The sequence below is a fragment of the Nicotiana attenuata genome, unplaced genomic scaffold (genome assembly GCF_001879085.1).
Source record: "Nicotiana attenuata strain UT unplaced genomic scaffold, NIATTr2, whole genome shotgun sequence".
NCBI lineage: Eukaryota > Viridiplantae > Streptophyta > Magnoliopsida > Solanales > Solanaceae > Nicotiana > Nicotiana attenuata.
In genome coordinates this window covers 551,033-566,876 of record NW_017670529.1, presented here as the reverse complement: position 1 = coordinate 566,876, position 15,844 = coordinate 551,033, and the positions used below count along the sequence as shown (strand labels likewise).

The window sequence follows — 15,844 nt, the reverse complement described above, 5'->3', positions numbered from 1 at the left end:
TTAGGCATAGAATACCGACTTAATAAGAAAAAGGTTATTCAACTTAGTAGTAATTTGTCAATAACAGCTCTAAGGTCATTCAATGTAATTCGTGCAAGAAAACAATTTTATGGACAACTTAGAAACTTTTCTAGATTAGACTTACTTAAAGATTACTTTTTTTGGTCTTTTCAGTAGGAGACAATAGACATCCTAAGGCTGATTTTGATTCAATCGGTTACGATTATAACCCTAGGGCCTTAGGTATAAAGTCTAAACTCAAAAAATCATTGAAGAAGCGGCGGGACCCAAACCCGATTTGGAAACGGTCCCGACAACTGTTGCAGCGTTTATGGGACTCTAACGTGCGCACAGGTATTGTTTATGTGACTCACTCACTTCACTCGACGTGCTTTTTCAACACTGAAATCCAAACCCAGGAGAGAGAGAGAGAGAGAATCATTCCAAAATTTTCCCAAAAAAGAAAAGGAATAGGAGGATCAGAGATGTACAGGAGGCGTTTGACTTCACTCCCTCTCTTCTTTTCTCATTTTCACCAGGTATGTATTTTACTACAATTGATCTAATCTCTTTGGCTTTGCTGCTGCAAACCTCTCAATATTGTTGTCAATTTCTCTGGATATTATTATCTACTGTAAAATAGGTGAAAAGAGCTGATCAGCTGAAGATTTATCAAGCATTTTCTGCTGAAATCCTCAACCCGGTAATTCGTTTTGTTTTTGTTTTTCCCCGCTATTGGAATTTTTTAGCATTTCTTACAGTGAATTATTTTTCCTACGAAATGTTATTGACTCCTCTGTTTTTTTTTTCTTCCCTTTGTTACGCGTGTAGGCAGAAAGTGAAAGCTCTTCCACAAGAAATAGCCCTTTTGTCGCTTTTGTTTTGGGTAACTAAATTCACCTTTTAGTCTATTAGATTGCATTATTCAGACACTGATTTTTTTCTAGTTTGTCTTGTCAGAATTTGGTTAATATCTTAGAGGCTGAACTAGAATTTTAAGTTTATGGATTCTGGATTCTAGAAAAGGCTGCTAACTACATTCTGAACAGATCATTTATACATATATTTTCTAACACAAATAGAGGCAGTGGTGAAGCTACAAATTTTCTCAAGGGAATTCAAATTTAAAAGAAGTGAAAAAAAGATTTCCGACAAAGGGTGTTCAATACATGTTATATACCTCTAAAACATAGTATTTTACCTATATACACAGTGCAATTTTTCGACGAAGCCCTTGTGACCATGTGGCTTCGCCACTGAATAGAGGGTCTCGGCCAAAGTTACTAGGTTTTGCCGAACCTGTAAGGAGCATTATAGCTCCACCCCTGATTCATCTCTTCTATGATTATCCCAATTAAATCTTTTCTCAATTGTAGCTAGTCTGAGATAGGTATCTCTCCGACCTCGGAGTAGATCGTGCTACTTTTTTGTTGTTGTTGATAATAATTACTATGCCTCAGTCCCAAACAAGTCGAGGCCTACTATATGAATCCTCACCTACCACGGTTCTCCATTCAAATCATCTCATTCCAATATTGTTTGCTAAAGTATTTGTTGTATCTCTTTTCATCTCTTTTTTTTTGGGGGGGGGGGGGGGGGGGGGGAGGGGAGTTGATTAGGAGGGGGATGGAACACCACCAGTTAGTTTTGAGAATTTTGATAGCGGTTCATTATGAGGAATATAGATCTCTTTATGGCAAAGTGGAATTTTCATGATACTGATAAGGACACTCTTATTGGAATGAAGAGAATAAGTCTAAAAGTAGTTGTTGGTTGTGTGAACAAAGTCCCACTGTAGTTAATAAGAACAAGAAGCATGAGAAACGGCTACCACATCCAAAGAAGGCAGCGCGCAAATTACCCAATCCCACAAGGAGGTAGTGACAATAAATAACAATACCGGGCTCTTTGAGTCTGGTAATTGGAATGAGTACAATCTAAATCCCTTAACGAGAATCCATTGGAGGGCAATTTTGGTGCCAGCAGCCGCGATAATTCCAGCTCTAATAGCGTATATTTAAGTTGTTGTAGTTAAAAAACTCGTAGTTGGACTTTGGGATGGGCGGCGGTGGAACACCACCAGTTTTCTTTTGAGAATTTTGATTGTGGTTCTCATTTAATCATGTATAACATTAAGCAAAAGATAATGAGGTACAGAGATTTCTTTAATAAGAACAAGAAACCTGAGAAACGGCTACCACATCCAAAGAAGGCAGTGCGCAAATTATCCAATCCCGACACAGGGAGGTAGTGACAATAAATAACAATACCGGGCTCTTTGAGTCTAGTAATTGGAATGAGTACAATCTAAATCCTTTAACGAGAATCCATTGGAGGGCAATTTTGGTGCCAGCAGCCGCGATAATTCCAGCTTTAATAGCGTATATTTAAGTTGTTGTAGTTAAAAAACTCGTAGTTGGACTTTGGGATGGGCCGGCCGGTGGAACACCACCAGCTTTCTTTTGAGAATTTTGATTGTGGTTCTCATTTAATCATGTATAACATTAAGCAAAAGATAATAAGGTACAGAGATTTCTTTATGGCAAAGTGGACATTTTCATGATACTGATTAGGACACTCATATTGGAATGGAGTGTTGGTTGTATAACAAGTCTCACAATGGTAGTTAATGAGAACAAGAACCTACTTATAAGGTGTAGGGATACTCTTAAATTGTGTGAGGTCTTTCAAGGAAAACCGTGAGGGTTTAATCCAGAACAGACAACATCACACGATGTTAAGAATATCTTTGGGCTGGCTTAGCCCAACAATAATTTGTCATATTGCTTATTATGTCAGGTTGCTCATAATCACTTAATTTTTGTTTAAAACAGTGTTTAAGCATATATGTTGCAACTTTATGTCAGTTTTTTTTACTCTTTCGTGAGCAAAAGTTTGTCGAGTTCACTAAAGTCAACCTTCATCTCATTCTTGTTAGTTTGTAGTGGAAGTGATAAATATAGGTCCCGTTGCAGATAACATATAATATCGGCTTGTTTTATGTTTATGGAGAAGCTAGTACGTACATTCCCCCTTAATGGCAGTTTTTCAGCTAATAGTTCTACATGTGAGTATACATGGGAATAGACAAAATGTCGGTTGCATGTACTGTTTTCTAGATTTTTGGGGTAAAATATGGAATTACTGAGCAGTTATGCTGTCCTTTTAGGTGGTCCTGGTAGTGGTAAAGGTACTCAATGCCTGAAGATTGCTGAAACTTTTGGGTTCGAACACATAGGTGCAGGAGATCTATTGAGGAAAGAGATGTATTCCAGCACTGAGGAGGGGTATGAATTCCACATTTCCCATTGTGAATTTTTAGTTCAGGTCCCACAAAAATTTGTAATATCTTTCCATCTGAATTCAGTGCCATGATTCAAAAGTTAATGAGGGAAGGAAGTATCGCTCCATCAGAGGTGACTGTCAAGCTGATTCGAAAGGCTATTGAATCAGCTGAAAATCGTAAGTTTCTAATTGATGGTTTTCCAAGAAGTGAAGAGAACCGAACAGCGTATGAAAGGATTGTAAGTTCCTTTGATGAAATGTTTTGCTTCTCTAGTCTTTAAATGTAATGAGCATTATCAGTTAAACTGGATATTCTCTAGCCATGTTTTGTTATTTAAAGGAACTTCATTCCAGTTTACCTGGTGCACTGCGAAGTCAGTGATGCTGTCGTTGATTTTAAAGATTATGAAGTTAGATGTGAATGCAGATTGGTGCTGAACCAAACTTTGTGCTTTTCTTTGATTGCCCTGAAGAAGTAATGGTCAAACGAGTATTGAACCGAAATGAGGTGATGTTAATACTGCTTTTATGTTTTAGGTATGTCCTGAAGAGGAAAAGGTGATATAATGTTTCTTTTTCAGGGGCGAGTTGATGATAATGAACATACAGTCAAGGAGCGCCTAAAAGTATATAAAGCTGTAACTCTTCCTGTAGTCAACCACTATGCCAAGAAAGGAAAGCTTTACAAGGTACTCTTTCCTATGGTGACAACTTGTTCTAAAATGTTGAAAATTTCTGCTTGACGAGGCCTTTTATTCTCCCCCTTTTCCCCTTTCATGTTAAGAAAAAGGTTCTATATAATTTTTAGTGGTTTCTGTTGGCGTATCCTGTTCAGCTTGAACCAAGCAACTTGCTCATGTATCACTTTTTCTTCACAAAAAATGAATGCAGGTCGATGGTACTGGAACTCAGGAAGAGATATTTGAACGAGTCAGGCCAATTTTCACTTCATTGAGGTATATTTTGCATTCTGCTGCTGCCATCTCGTAGAGCATTATATGCATCAAGATCATGATAATTGCTGTATTACCTCTTGGAGAAACAAGTTTTGATTACTGCATGTGTATATTCTTTCTTCTAATTCTTCTCGATTGATCTATTCTTTCTGGCAACTTGTCCGTACCTAATTAGAGTATTGCTGTCACTTGATTTCTACTTTTTTCCACCTTTTGCTTTTGTTGAAAAGTATCACTATGTCCAATTTGTGGAAACATATCATGGCTCCATTTTTGTTTAAGCAGCTCATTGGTATAAACCACACCCTTCAGAAGCAAGTGATAGGAATGAAGTAGTTGAATCTGCTGCAGAAAAGTACACAAGAGCAGAGATCAATTTATGGAAGAAAAGGAAAAGTGAAAAAGCAAATTGCAATGTCCAAGTTTTGATTTTTGTGACCCTGCTTTTGCGGTGAACAATATATAGTCAGAGCGGTAATATTGAAATTAAAAGCACCTCCTCTGGGACCGATCTTACTGGAACCCAAAACCCATCCACCAATATAGATGAATCTGCCTCTCATACGGCAAGTTTACAGATTGTCTTTTTCTTTTCTATTTTGTTGTATTTGTTGTGTGTTACCTTATCTTTTCATGCTATAACCAATATTGTATACATACACGTATAAGAAGAAATCTGTGTTCTAATAAATCGCTTCTGCAGTCAATCCCTGGTCAAGAGTTCTGCAGTTTGTGATAATTACATGGTAGATAAAATTACAAGCAATTTTTTAGGGCCTGTTTGGAAAGCCACCCATTAATTGAATTTTGGTGTTATTGGGTGTAATTATACAGTTTTAACTTGTTTGTCTGACCAAGTAATTAGGTGTAATTAAGGCCGGCAAGTGGGTTGGGCCGGGCCGCAAACGGGCTAAACAAGCCGGTCTCGCGGGCTGCGGTCCCGGTCCGGTCCCTAAATAAACGGTTCAAACGGTCCCGGGCTAAACGTTCTTTTTGTAGGAACAGCTTGGGTCTGGGCCCACTAGCTCATGGTCTCGGGCTAAATGGTTCAGGCCCACGGTCCAAACGGGCTAAATGGGCCCAACGGCTATTAAAAAAACAATTGATTTTCTTTATTTAAAACTGACCGTGCTAAATGGGCCCAACGGCTATTAAAAAAACAATTGATTTTCTTTATTTAAAACTTAGAGAGTAAAAGATGTTAAAAAAACCATCTAAAGTAATGCTTTGTAGTATTATTATAGAATTTTAAACCCTGATTTGCAAGTTTTCAAATTATGGTCGTTGGTCCAACTAATTTTCACAAATAGCCTTTGGGACCGTTTGACTTGCAAATTGCATAGAAGTTATATACTAATTTTTGAATTGAAATTTAGGGACAAATATATTGTAAAAAATATTCAAAACAATGCCTTGTAATTTTATTATAGCAATAAAAAGCGTGACAACATCTTTCTTAATCTTCCTTTCCGCTATGAAATGAGCATAACAAGGTGCTAATATCACCATTGAGAAGAAAAAGGAACTAATCGAAAAGTGTCAAAAATTCAAGTTACATACTAATTTTTGAATTCAAATTTAAACTCCTAATTTGCAAGTTATTGTGATGGAAAACAAACTTGCAAATATGATATTTAACATATTCTAAAAACTTGCAATTAATTTCCATAGCTATCTCTTATAAACTTCATAAATCATTCAAGGTTCGGAGAAAGTTTTGTTGGTGGTGGCGGCAAAGTAGCTTGTTCATCACCGCTTCCATTGTCGGACGAAGCAGCATCCTCAGCAAGTTCAACTAGCATTTCTTTATAAACTTCGTCTATCTCTGGTTGTGATTCAACAAGTCCAAATTTTTTTCTTTCTGAACGGATCCAATCTTTGAAAAATACTGAGTTTTCCAAGCTATCCCTCATAGACTGTCTGTGATCACTGATTTGAAGTCTTGCTTGACTGAAAGCGCTCTCCGATGCCACTATTGAAGCTTGAATAGTTAAAATGTCTCGAGCCATCCTTGAAGAACCGAAAAATATTTTTCTTTGTCCTTCCACCATTGCAAAATATCAAAGGTGCCGTCGGGATTCACTTCCTCGAGCCTCTGCGACAAATAAACTTCAAGCTCATTTAGTTGTGAAAAATCATTACTACTAGAACTAAAAGAACCCCTAAACCCCCGCCCAAACACTACAAACACTAAGTCTTCTTACCCCCGCAGTTCTTTTAGAAGATTGAGAATCAGAAGAAGAAGGTGGAACATTTGGTCTAGCCTGATTTAATGCAATTTGATAAGCATTACAAATAGTTTCAGCGTTTGTTCTAATTGATGCTATTGCTTCCGGAAGTTTAGGCTCCTCATCATCTTCAAGTGCTAAACCCTTATAAACAGTTTCATACCAAAATTGAGGACATCCTAATGTTATACAAGGATTTAACAAATTAGCAACACCATAAATAGAGGGAATACGAAAAAAAAAATTTAAACTTCATTCTCATAAAATCAATAGAATTTCATAAATTTTCCCACCCTATGAAAATTGAGCAAACAAATTTGCAAGTTCTGCAATATAAATCAAACAATTAGAAATAGTAGGATAATATTGCCCCGAAAATTCTTTTGTAGCAATATGAACTTTTCCTAAAAAATCAACAAGCATTTTAACATTAGCACAATCCCTATTCGTAAGGTAATCGTCACCATCACTTACATGTGCATTAAACGTTGAACTTATGGGTTTTCTATAGTCATATGCAATAACACCACTTTCATACATGTAATTCCATCTAGTTAGACAAGATTTATGAACCTTTCTTTCTCTTAGGCCACAATCATCGCACCTTCTAAGATATTCTCTAAGTCTACTTCTACGGTAAGAGAGAAAAAGCCAATTAGGAGCCATTTTAACATTTTCAATTTGAATATTTAAAATTTTCATACCATCACCCACAATTAAATGGTAAATATGACAAATACATCTAACATGAAAAATATTACTAAATGCAGGATTTAACATAGTGGTAAGCAAGTCTATAGCATTGGTGTTATTAGTAGCATTTTCCACTGAAACCGATATTATTTTATCACTAATGTAAAAATATCTGCAAATATCCGTAACTGTGCTAGCAGTAAACTGCCCTGTGTGCCGTGAAACAATTATTCTATAAGCAGTTATGCGCCTCATTAATCCAATGACATGTAACGGTAAGGTAATCACAGCCATTGTTACTTCTATCAATATCAGTTGTAATAATAATACGACAATTTATATGAGTAAATAAGTAGTGCAAATGTTGTTCATATTCATGCTTATATTAATAAGTATCACTCTTTACGGTTGTGCGCGGAAAATATTTATAAGTAGGATATTTTTCTAATGCAATGCACAAACGCATGGCTAGAGGAAAAACTATAGGGTCAACACATAACAGTTACCAATTTTGCCAATGCTTCCCGATTTTTTCTTGGATCATAATATAAAATATCACTGGTAACAATGTTAATTCCGGTTGAAATTGATTTGAACCAGTACCACTAGGATCAGTCTGACAGGACTAGGTGCAGTTTTCCCCTCGGCCAGAGCTTTTATACGAAGATATTGGCATTATCCTTGGGGTGTTTAGCTATGTGTCTAGCCAAACTCCCCATCCCCGACCGCATTGGTGCATATTTAAAAGCTAACTCTAGACCACAAGTTTTACACTTAACCTTACTTTTTTCAACTAGTTGAGCAAAAAATGGCCAAACAACAAATATTTTCGTCCGTTTGGTAGGTTCTCTAGAAAAAGTAGGGCAGTAACGAGAGTATTAGTTGGGTCATCATTAGGATTAGTAGCGTTATCACTAGTTGGGTCAACATTAGGAGCATGACTAGTGGGTGTGTCATCGTCCGGTTGAGTTTCATCAAAATCAATTTCCGCATCATCTTTTTCATTAATAGTAGTATAATCATTAGTGTAGAGAGCATTCATTAATTCATGGTCTAAAAAATTACCGGGTGCAATATTATGGCAAAATTCAGTATCGGTAAATTATAATAAAATTTATTGGTATCAAGAATAGTAGGTGCATGACGAGGTTTGAATCGGGGAGCCGGTGGCGTGGGAAGAGGAATAGCGGTACCACTAGTTTCACCAGTCTTAGATTTTGCCTTGTTCTTACCTTTACTGTGCCAACAAATATTTCTTATGGAAGACATCTTAATTAATCAAGTAATAGCAACAAAATGAAACAAACAAAACTATAATATTAAGACATAAGAGTTGGAACGAGTTTACCGAATTGACGAACAACTTGTTGAAAATTGATTATCGTTGAAGGCTTGAAGACTTCTATTCACCAACATCAACAATTCTAACAACCTCAATATTTTTTGACTATTTTATTTGAATAAATTAAGCAATAGTAGCAAACTCATAATTTTTTCACTATTTTTTTTATTTTATAAAGTAAACAGTTGTAGCAAGTATTGAAGAAAAATAGAGAGAGATTTTGATAGAATAATATTGATTTTGTAAGAAAATAAAAGAATGAGGGGGTATTTATACTATAAAATAGAAAAAAAATATAATAATAAAAATTTTGAAATTAAAAATTAGTTGGGATCAAAATGACTATTTTTTGAAGAGCCAACGACTCTTTTTTTCTTAAAGTCCAACGGTCTCCTTTTTTTTTTTAAAAAGCCGNTCCCCGGGCTCTGGCTCGATGGGACTTTTGGCTTGATCTTGTTCCCTTTCCAGCACATCTCGAGCCAGGCTTATCTTGTCGGAAGTCGAGATGCATCATGAGCTTGGTTTTACCCGTATACATAGAGTCCCCTCGTTTCTCAGAGGTTAAATGATGAGAAACGACATGAACTTCCGATTCCTACCTCGACACATCGCGGCCGAAACGACAAAAGACCCAAAACGTCTCGTCAGTCATGTTGTAATGGCATTTAATGCATGTCGGCCGCCGGTCGGCTATCCCTGGACGCGAAACGTCGCCTAACTGCTGTAAATACCTCTTCCTTTGCTCATTTTTACTTTTTATCAGAACTCCTACCCTCGTACCCTTAGAATTTCAATAATCTTGAGTGCTTTTTACCCCCGTTACTCAAGGTCCTTTGCAAAACTTTTCACCCGTCTTTTTCCCAAGACAAGAAGTCTAATTCATCAACTTCCTTTCTTGAAAATGTTCGTCCTCGGGGGATGCTTAGTAAATAATGATTTCAAAGTTGAAAAACCTTCTTCCGTACCGGGTCGGTGCAAAGATTTCTCAAGATATATCTGTTCGATTACCAAAGAGATCCTCCCTACGGTTCGGAAAGGGGCCAATAAAATCGTAGTGGTCCCCGACCCCGAGGAGGCCATTACCATCCATGTCGAGGGATACCTCAGTATTTAGACTTATCCATTCACATTGGGACCAGTGGACCCGGTCATCATAGACTTCTACAATAGGTACGAGGTATGCCTCGGTCAGGCCCATCCATTAATGTGGAGGATCGTGATCCTCCTCCAGTTCTTCGTGAGAAGAATTGACGACTGTCAGTTCATCGTGGATCACCTACTTCGTCTTTACAGTCCCCGACTATTCTGGGGGGGGGGGTTGATAAAGCTTGTGTGTCGGGCCAGCAAAGCCCCATTCTCTAGTATCCACAAGGACCGGGATCGAGGCTAGTAAGGTCATTTTGTACGAGTGAGGACTTCGGACCTGATTCCGGCGGAATGCATGCCATTCCCTGAGAACTAGAATACAAGACGTAAGTGGAACTTTCCTTTGAATGTTGATTTTATGTTTATTTCTCTTTTTCTTATTGGTATTTGTGGTGGTGCAGCCGTTGCTCGGGTTCCAAATGCTGTTCCTCGACTGAAGGAGCGGGTCGAGGGTATCGTTTCTCAAATGCCCTACTCTGAGCGCTCGTGGCGGGAACTCTCGAAGGGCCGTTGGGAGGCCCGTTCCCATGGTAAGATCACTTTCCCGATCAGGTTGTGTTAGGCCTCTCCTTTTATTATCAAGTTCTTATTCCCTTTACTTTCTTTCTCAGGTTTGCCTAAGGACGTCAAGCTTAGGCCTCCGGTTGGTGAGGAGGACTTTCCCGTTGAGTCTCCCGCTCTGGGGGAGGCCAAAGAGAAGAAGAGGAAGAGGGCTCCGAGCTCCCTGAGCTGGGAGAATGAGAAACCAAGGAGGAGGTTGGTCCGTAAGCAAAAAAAAAAACCTCCAGCTCCCGAGTGCTTGACTCGGACTTACTCCACCAGCTCCGGAACGAGTCTGAGGAGGACGAAACTTTAGTGAACCAAGAGCCATCGGTTCCTAAGGAACGGGTGTCAACCGATAGGGAAACAACAGGGGCCAATCCCCCCCAAATTGAAGAGGTCGATGCAACAGTGAGGGTCGAGAACCCTCAAGATGCCTGTTTTCCCCACCCGATGTCATTGACATAATGGGATCTCCTTCGTTCACGGACTTGATGTTTGGTGAAGCTCAAACAATAACGGAGCGGTCAAATAAGGGGTCTATGGAGTGGACGATCCCCTTCAAAGCTTTTTTGATGGCGTGGACTCCACTGCCACGGAGGATGTCACTGGATTGGGTGACTTAGAAGTACTGAGGAAAAGTCCGCCCTCGGGGGCAGGTGGATCTAATTCGATCCCAAGACTAGTCAACCGCTTCCCTGTCCCGAGTGTAGATCCTGATCGGAATCAGTCGATCATTATCACCGTTTTGGAGAATGCCCGGGTTCTTTCCGCACCTGTTGGGGTAGCTAGTTACCTCCTGGTGACTGGTGACCGAAGCCGACCAGGCAAAAATGAATGAGGTGGATTCCCCATGCCTGTTCAACGAAGCACAACATGCGTTCAACCGGGTAAGGTGTCACCGCACCTTTTCATTTTTCAACTCTGGTTATTGGTGATCCTAACATCTTCTTATATTTGCAGGCCTCGTTACTTTACCACGAGACTTTCCTCTAGTTTAGAGAAGAACTGAGGCAACTTGAGGCTGAAGCCAGAGAGCTCATCGAGAAGAGAGATATGTGCAAACTTCTCAGTGAGAAACGTGAAGAAGAGGTTAAGAGCCTTCGAGCCAAGTTAGACGCGGCTCAGAAAGGACACGCCGACCTGGTGGAACAGGTTAAATTCTTTAAAGTTAGAGACGAGGAGCTAGACACAGTGACTAACAGTCAGAACCCGTAGGTCCAACAGAAGATTGATCGGATCGTCCAGCTTCGGGCCAAGATGGACGTTATCAAGGTCGAGGCCGAAGAGTGAAAAGGAAAAATGGACCACTTGGCCTTGGAAAAGGAAATCGCCCGGGAGTTATTGGCCTCGGCAGATGCTCAACTTCGAATGATGAGGAGAAGGCTAAGGTACAGTCCCAGAAAGCCGAGGAGCTCCAATCTCAACTAGGCTCGATTGTAGCCGATCGGGGGACCCTTGCTAAGGAGCTTAAAAAGGCCAAGTCGGTAGCTGAACCAAGCTCGAAGCCCACGAGATGGTGGCCTGGTATAGAGCCAAAGCTGAGGGAGCCCATGACCACTTGAAAGACATTGTTGAGTATGAGAAGCGGCAGTCCCGAAGGGAGGCCCTCGAAGAGGTTCATGCTCGGGGTTTCGATTTGCCAGCCGAGATCGTAAGTGATAATGGGCTCGAGCTGAGGCCAAGAAGTTGGCTTACCCCGTGCAAGAAGAAGAAGACTCCGAGGGTCCCGGCGGATCCGAGGGCAGAGAAGACCCTGATGGTCCCGGTAATGAGGCGGCTCTAGTGAGGGCCAGGCTACTTAGATGCCTCGCAGATGTTTTTGCTTTTCTTCTTTTTTGTATTATTTTCTTTTTAGTCAAGGCCTCTTGGCCATTGTAAAAATATTTTGATATATATATATATATATATATATATATATATATATATATATATGTCACGAGCCCAATATTTGATGAACTGCTTCAGAGAGGCCATACGTATCCCGACATTGAAAACCATACATACCAAGAAGATAAAACAGAAGAGGTGTAAAAACAGAGTAAATTTAGTGTAATTCAAAAGCCATACATACAAAAGATTCAGAGAACTAAAATAAAAAAGATTTTACCGTCAATAAGCTGTAAAAAGACAAACTCCAGAATTAGCATGAGTTATTGGCATCCCCCCCTTACATTTTCCTGCAAAATTTTCAAAAGGTCACGTAAATTATTCATTTCTAAATAATCAATTGTCATTAAGAGTTACTATGTTTACTTCGTGTATTTAATTTGCTGTTCTCCAAGTATTATGTGGTCTATCTTCATTTACTGCATAAAAATTCAAAAGCTAATATATTTAAGTTCAGTTTTTTGTGATGTCTCATTGCAAATATAAGTGCCATTTGCAATTAACATACATGTACCCTACATATTTCGTGAATATCTCAAAATTCAATGAAGGAGCTCCTGCTTGGCAATGGCGAATTGGGAATGCCGGTGTTTGTCAGAGTGAGGCTACAAGGATTTAAATGAGAATTAGTAAACACTTTAAGACTCGGCTAACAAGCAAATTAAGCCTAGAAAAAAATACTGAAAGTATGGGTGGGTGTGGGGGGGGGGGTCCGTTCTTTTCTTTAACGAGATAGTTGACTGATTTTCCCGTTAGTCGATAAATGATAAAAAGTGCATATTTTTAAGTATATTTGCATATGAATTCTTGTGTGAGTCGCGGAGATTATGTGGTTTTTGAAGTAAAATATTCTCATTATGTGTTTCTTATGTGTAGGAACGAGTTTGGATGATAAATGATGAAAAGATGACAATTTGACAAAAAAAGGAAGAGATGGAAAGAATTGGGAGCTCGTCCAATCTTGTGCGTAGCATGAAAACGGAGCGAAGGCACGGATCACTTTGCGAACTGGAAAATTGCAAAAGCTAAGTCTGCGTCCATGGGCGTTGCGTGACGTGCGAAGGCATACGCGGATTCTAGCTCTCCTATTCGAGATTGGATTGTATTGGACGGCCCTCCACCCTACCTAGCTCATATAAATACGCGCTAAACATGATTTTTACATAACTTTGGAGGAGGAAACACCACTTTAGGATTACACAACATCTTTGGAGGCAAGAATACACTAGGAGCAAGGAGGAAGATTCAACCACGACTTTCCTTTCTTCTTCCTATTTTCTATTGTTGGTTATAAATTTTAGTATTGTATTTTCACATACTACTATGAGTAGCTAATTTATTATTTAGGGTTTTGATGGAACCTTTTGGAGGATGAACTCTTGTTAAGTTTGAATATAATTTAGCCTTTGATTTCTTTACTTGTTAAACTACGTGCTTATTTTTGTTGATTGAATGACCATCAATTGACTGTGCCTATTTATTATGTGTTGCTTGGGAAAGGGTACATATTTAGGTTGTTGGAGAACAACGCACTCCTAACGTATATGAGGAATTAATATGGTAGCTTTAAAGGTGGGTTTAGGAATAACAAAGCCTTGACGTAGTCATAGTGAGCGGTGAGATTGTTCCAGCTAGCGTTGTTCGGGAGAATATGTATAGTAAATTATTGTAGTTGCTCGGAAGAGAATTACGACACCTGAAGTGCTCATGATCAGTAGAGAGTAACTAGGCAATATTATAGAAGACGTAGCAGGAAGGATTTCGACAATTGGGGAAATCATAACTCTAGACCTCCTTAATCTTGTCTCCAACCCTTAGTATCTTTAGTTTTTAATTTAATATTTTAATTTGTTTGTTAATTAGTTAGACATAAAAATCTTAATATTTTATAACTTAGGAATTGTTCAAGCTTGTCTTCTTGGTGATAGTGAACAATTGTAGCTAAACCTTAGTTCTTTGTGGGATTCGACTCCGGACTTTTAGACCGGGTTATATTTGCAGCGATTGCTTATCCAACCCTTAGTAACTTTAGTTGTTAATTTACTATTTTAATTTGTTAGTTAATTAGTTAGACATAAAAATCTAATATTTATAACTTAGGAATTGTTCAAGATTGTCTTCTTGGTGATAGTGAACAATTGTAGCTAAACCTTAGTTCTATGTAGGATTCGACTCTGGACTTGTAAACCGGGTTATATAGCGATCACTTATCCTTTTTAGGACTAGAGTTGGAGTGATCAAATTTTGGTACCGTTGCCGGGGAACTAACAGTTTAGCTATAGGTGTACATATTGCTAGGTTTCAATTTTGAACTTTTATTTTGTTTTCTAGTATTTGATTTTTTTTCTTTTTGTTTTACTTGTCGATTTGAGAAACATGACATCTCGGAATTATGAGAGTTTTGATGTTGGTACTTCTACTTTTGATCCTCCTTATGCATATTGTGGAGGAAACCACCCATGGCAAAATTATCAAAATATTTTCGAGAGCGAGTTATGTGCACCAACTCAATATTATGTGTGGAATGTGTGTGGTGGTCAAGATGTTTACTTTTATGGTTGTGCTTATATTCTTATCCTTCCCCTACCCCATACTATGATGGTTCTACTTTTTCTTGTGAGGTTAAGAGGAACAAAGAACCCGGGGATGACAACCTGAAAGAGATCAAGGATATGGTAAGGTGCCTTGTGGAAAAGAATAATGAGACACAATTGCGGATACAAAGGCAAGATGCAACTATTCGCAAGTTGGAGGCTCAAGTGAGTCAACTAGTTGAAACTTTTAATGCGCAACATGTTAATATTATGGATAGTAGCCATGAGCTATGTGTATTAGAGACAGAAATTGAGGTGTCAATGGAGGGGTCCAAAGTAGAGCACCAACACTCTAACCAGCTAAAATTTGAAGATGTCGATGTTGTAGAAGAGATACTGGAGTCAACCAAGGACATTGAGGATACATATTTAGTTGACTCTAGTGTCATTGGTGTTGAAGATGTTGATAATCCCAATGTTCATGTAGTTGAGTGCATTGGTCCATACTCCAAATATTTTTCCACATTGTGTGTGATGATGATATGAAATAGAGTCATCCGAGCCAATTGAGGAGTCAAGGAATGAGGAACAAGGTGCCTACATTCTAGATTTCTTCTTGTCAGAAAGTTAGGATTACATACCTCATGCAAAGTCTAAGAAGAGCAGAATGCTACATTATTTTTTGGGGCAGTTAGATTTGTTCCAGCACTCTTGGAGCATAACCGAAAACTTGAAGCAAAACTTGGGGGTTCAATTCATAAGCTCGAGATGAAGACAAAAAGTGATTCGCGTCGTGCCGCGACATTAAATCAAGTGCTTGTTGGGAGGCAATCCAGCTTTACTGTTTTATTAAAATTCTTTTTAATTTATTTTTGTAATGTCGATTTTGTATTTTATAGGAGCATAGGAAGCAAAGCCATTGGAAGAAAGTAAAGCAAGTAAGATGGTAAAAACTAAGTGTGGGGTGCCCGTATAAAGAATCAAGTCTGAAAGAAGTCTGAGTACTCCATGAGCTGCTAATGCTTCGACCTATAGCCTATCAGGGAGTTTCTTTTACCCTCTTGTATTTATGGGTGTGCATTGGGGACAATGCATAATTTGAAGTGTGGTGTGAAGAGACTGTTTTGGTGGATTCCTATGCTAGTTTAGTTGTGTTATTTTATATGTTTTGAAAACAATAATTAAAAAAAAATAATTAGGTAGAAATAATCCCTCTTGGTTTTTCTTATG

General features: G+C 38.7%; 1 protein-coding gene across 1 annotated transcript; it reads left to right on the top strand.

Annotated features, from left to right (window-relative positions):
• The first annotated feature begins 76 nt into the window (after positions 1 to 76).
• On the top strand, positions 77 to 4,980 carry LOC109240611 (UMP-CMP kinase). Its single transcript, XM_019407278.1, has 9 exons — positions 77 to 539; positions 644 to 703; positions 832 to 886; positions 3,170 to 3,287; positions 3,368 to 3,524; positions 3,713 to 3,793; positions 3,867 to 3,974; positions 4,177 to 4,241; positions 4,527 to 4,980. The coding sequence occupies exons 1-9, from the start codon at positions 486 to 488 to the stop codon at positions 4,537 to 4,539; spliced, it is 711 nt and encodes a 236-aa protein (XP_019262823.1). The 5' UTR covers positions 77 to 485; the 3' UTR covers positions 4,540 to 4,980.
• The last annotated feature ends 10,864 nt before the right edge of the window (positions 4,981 to 15,844 follow it).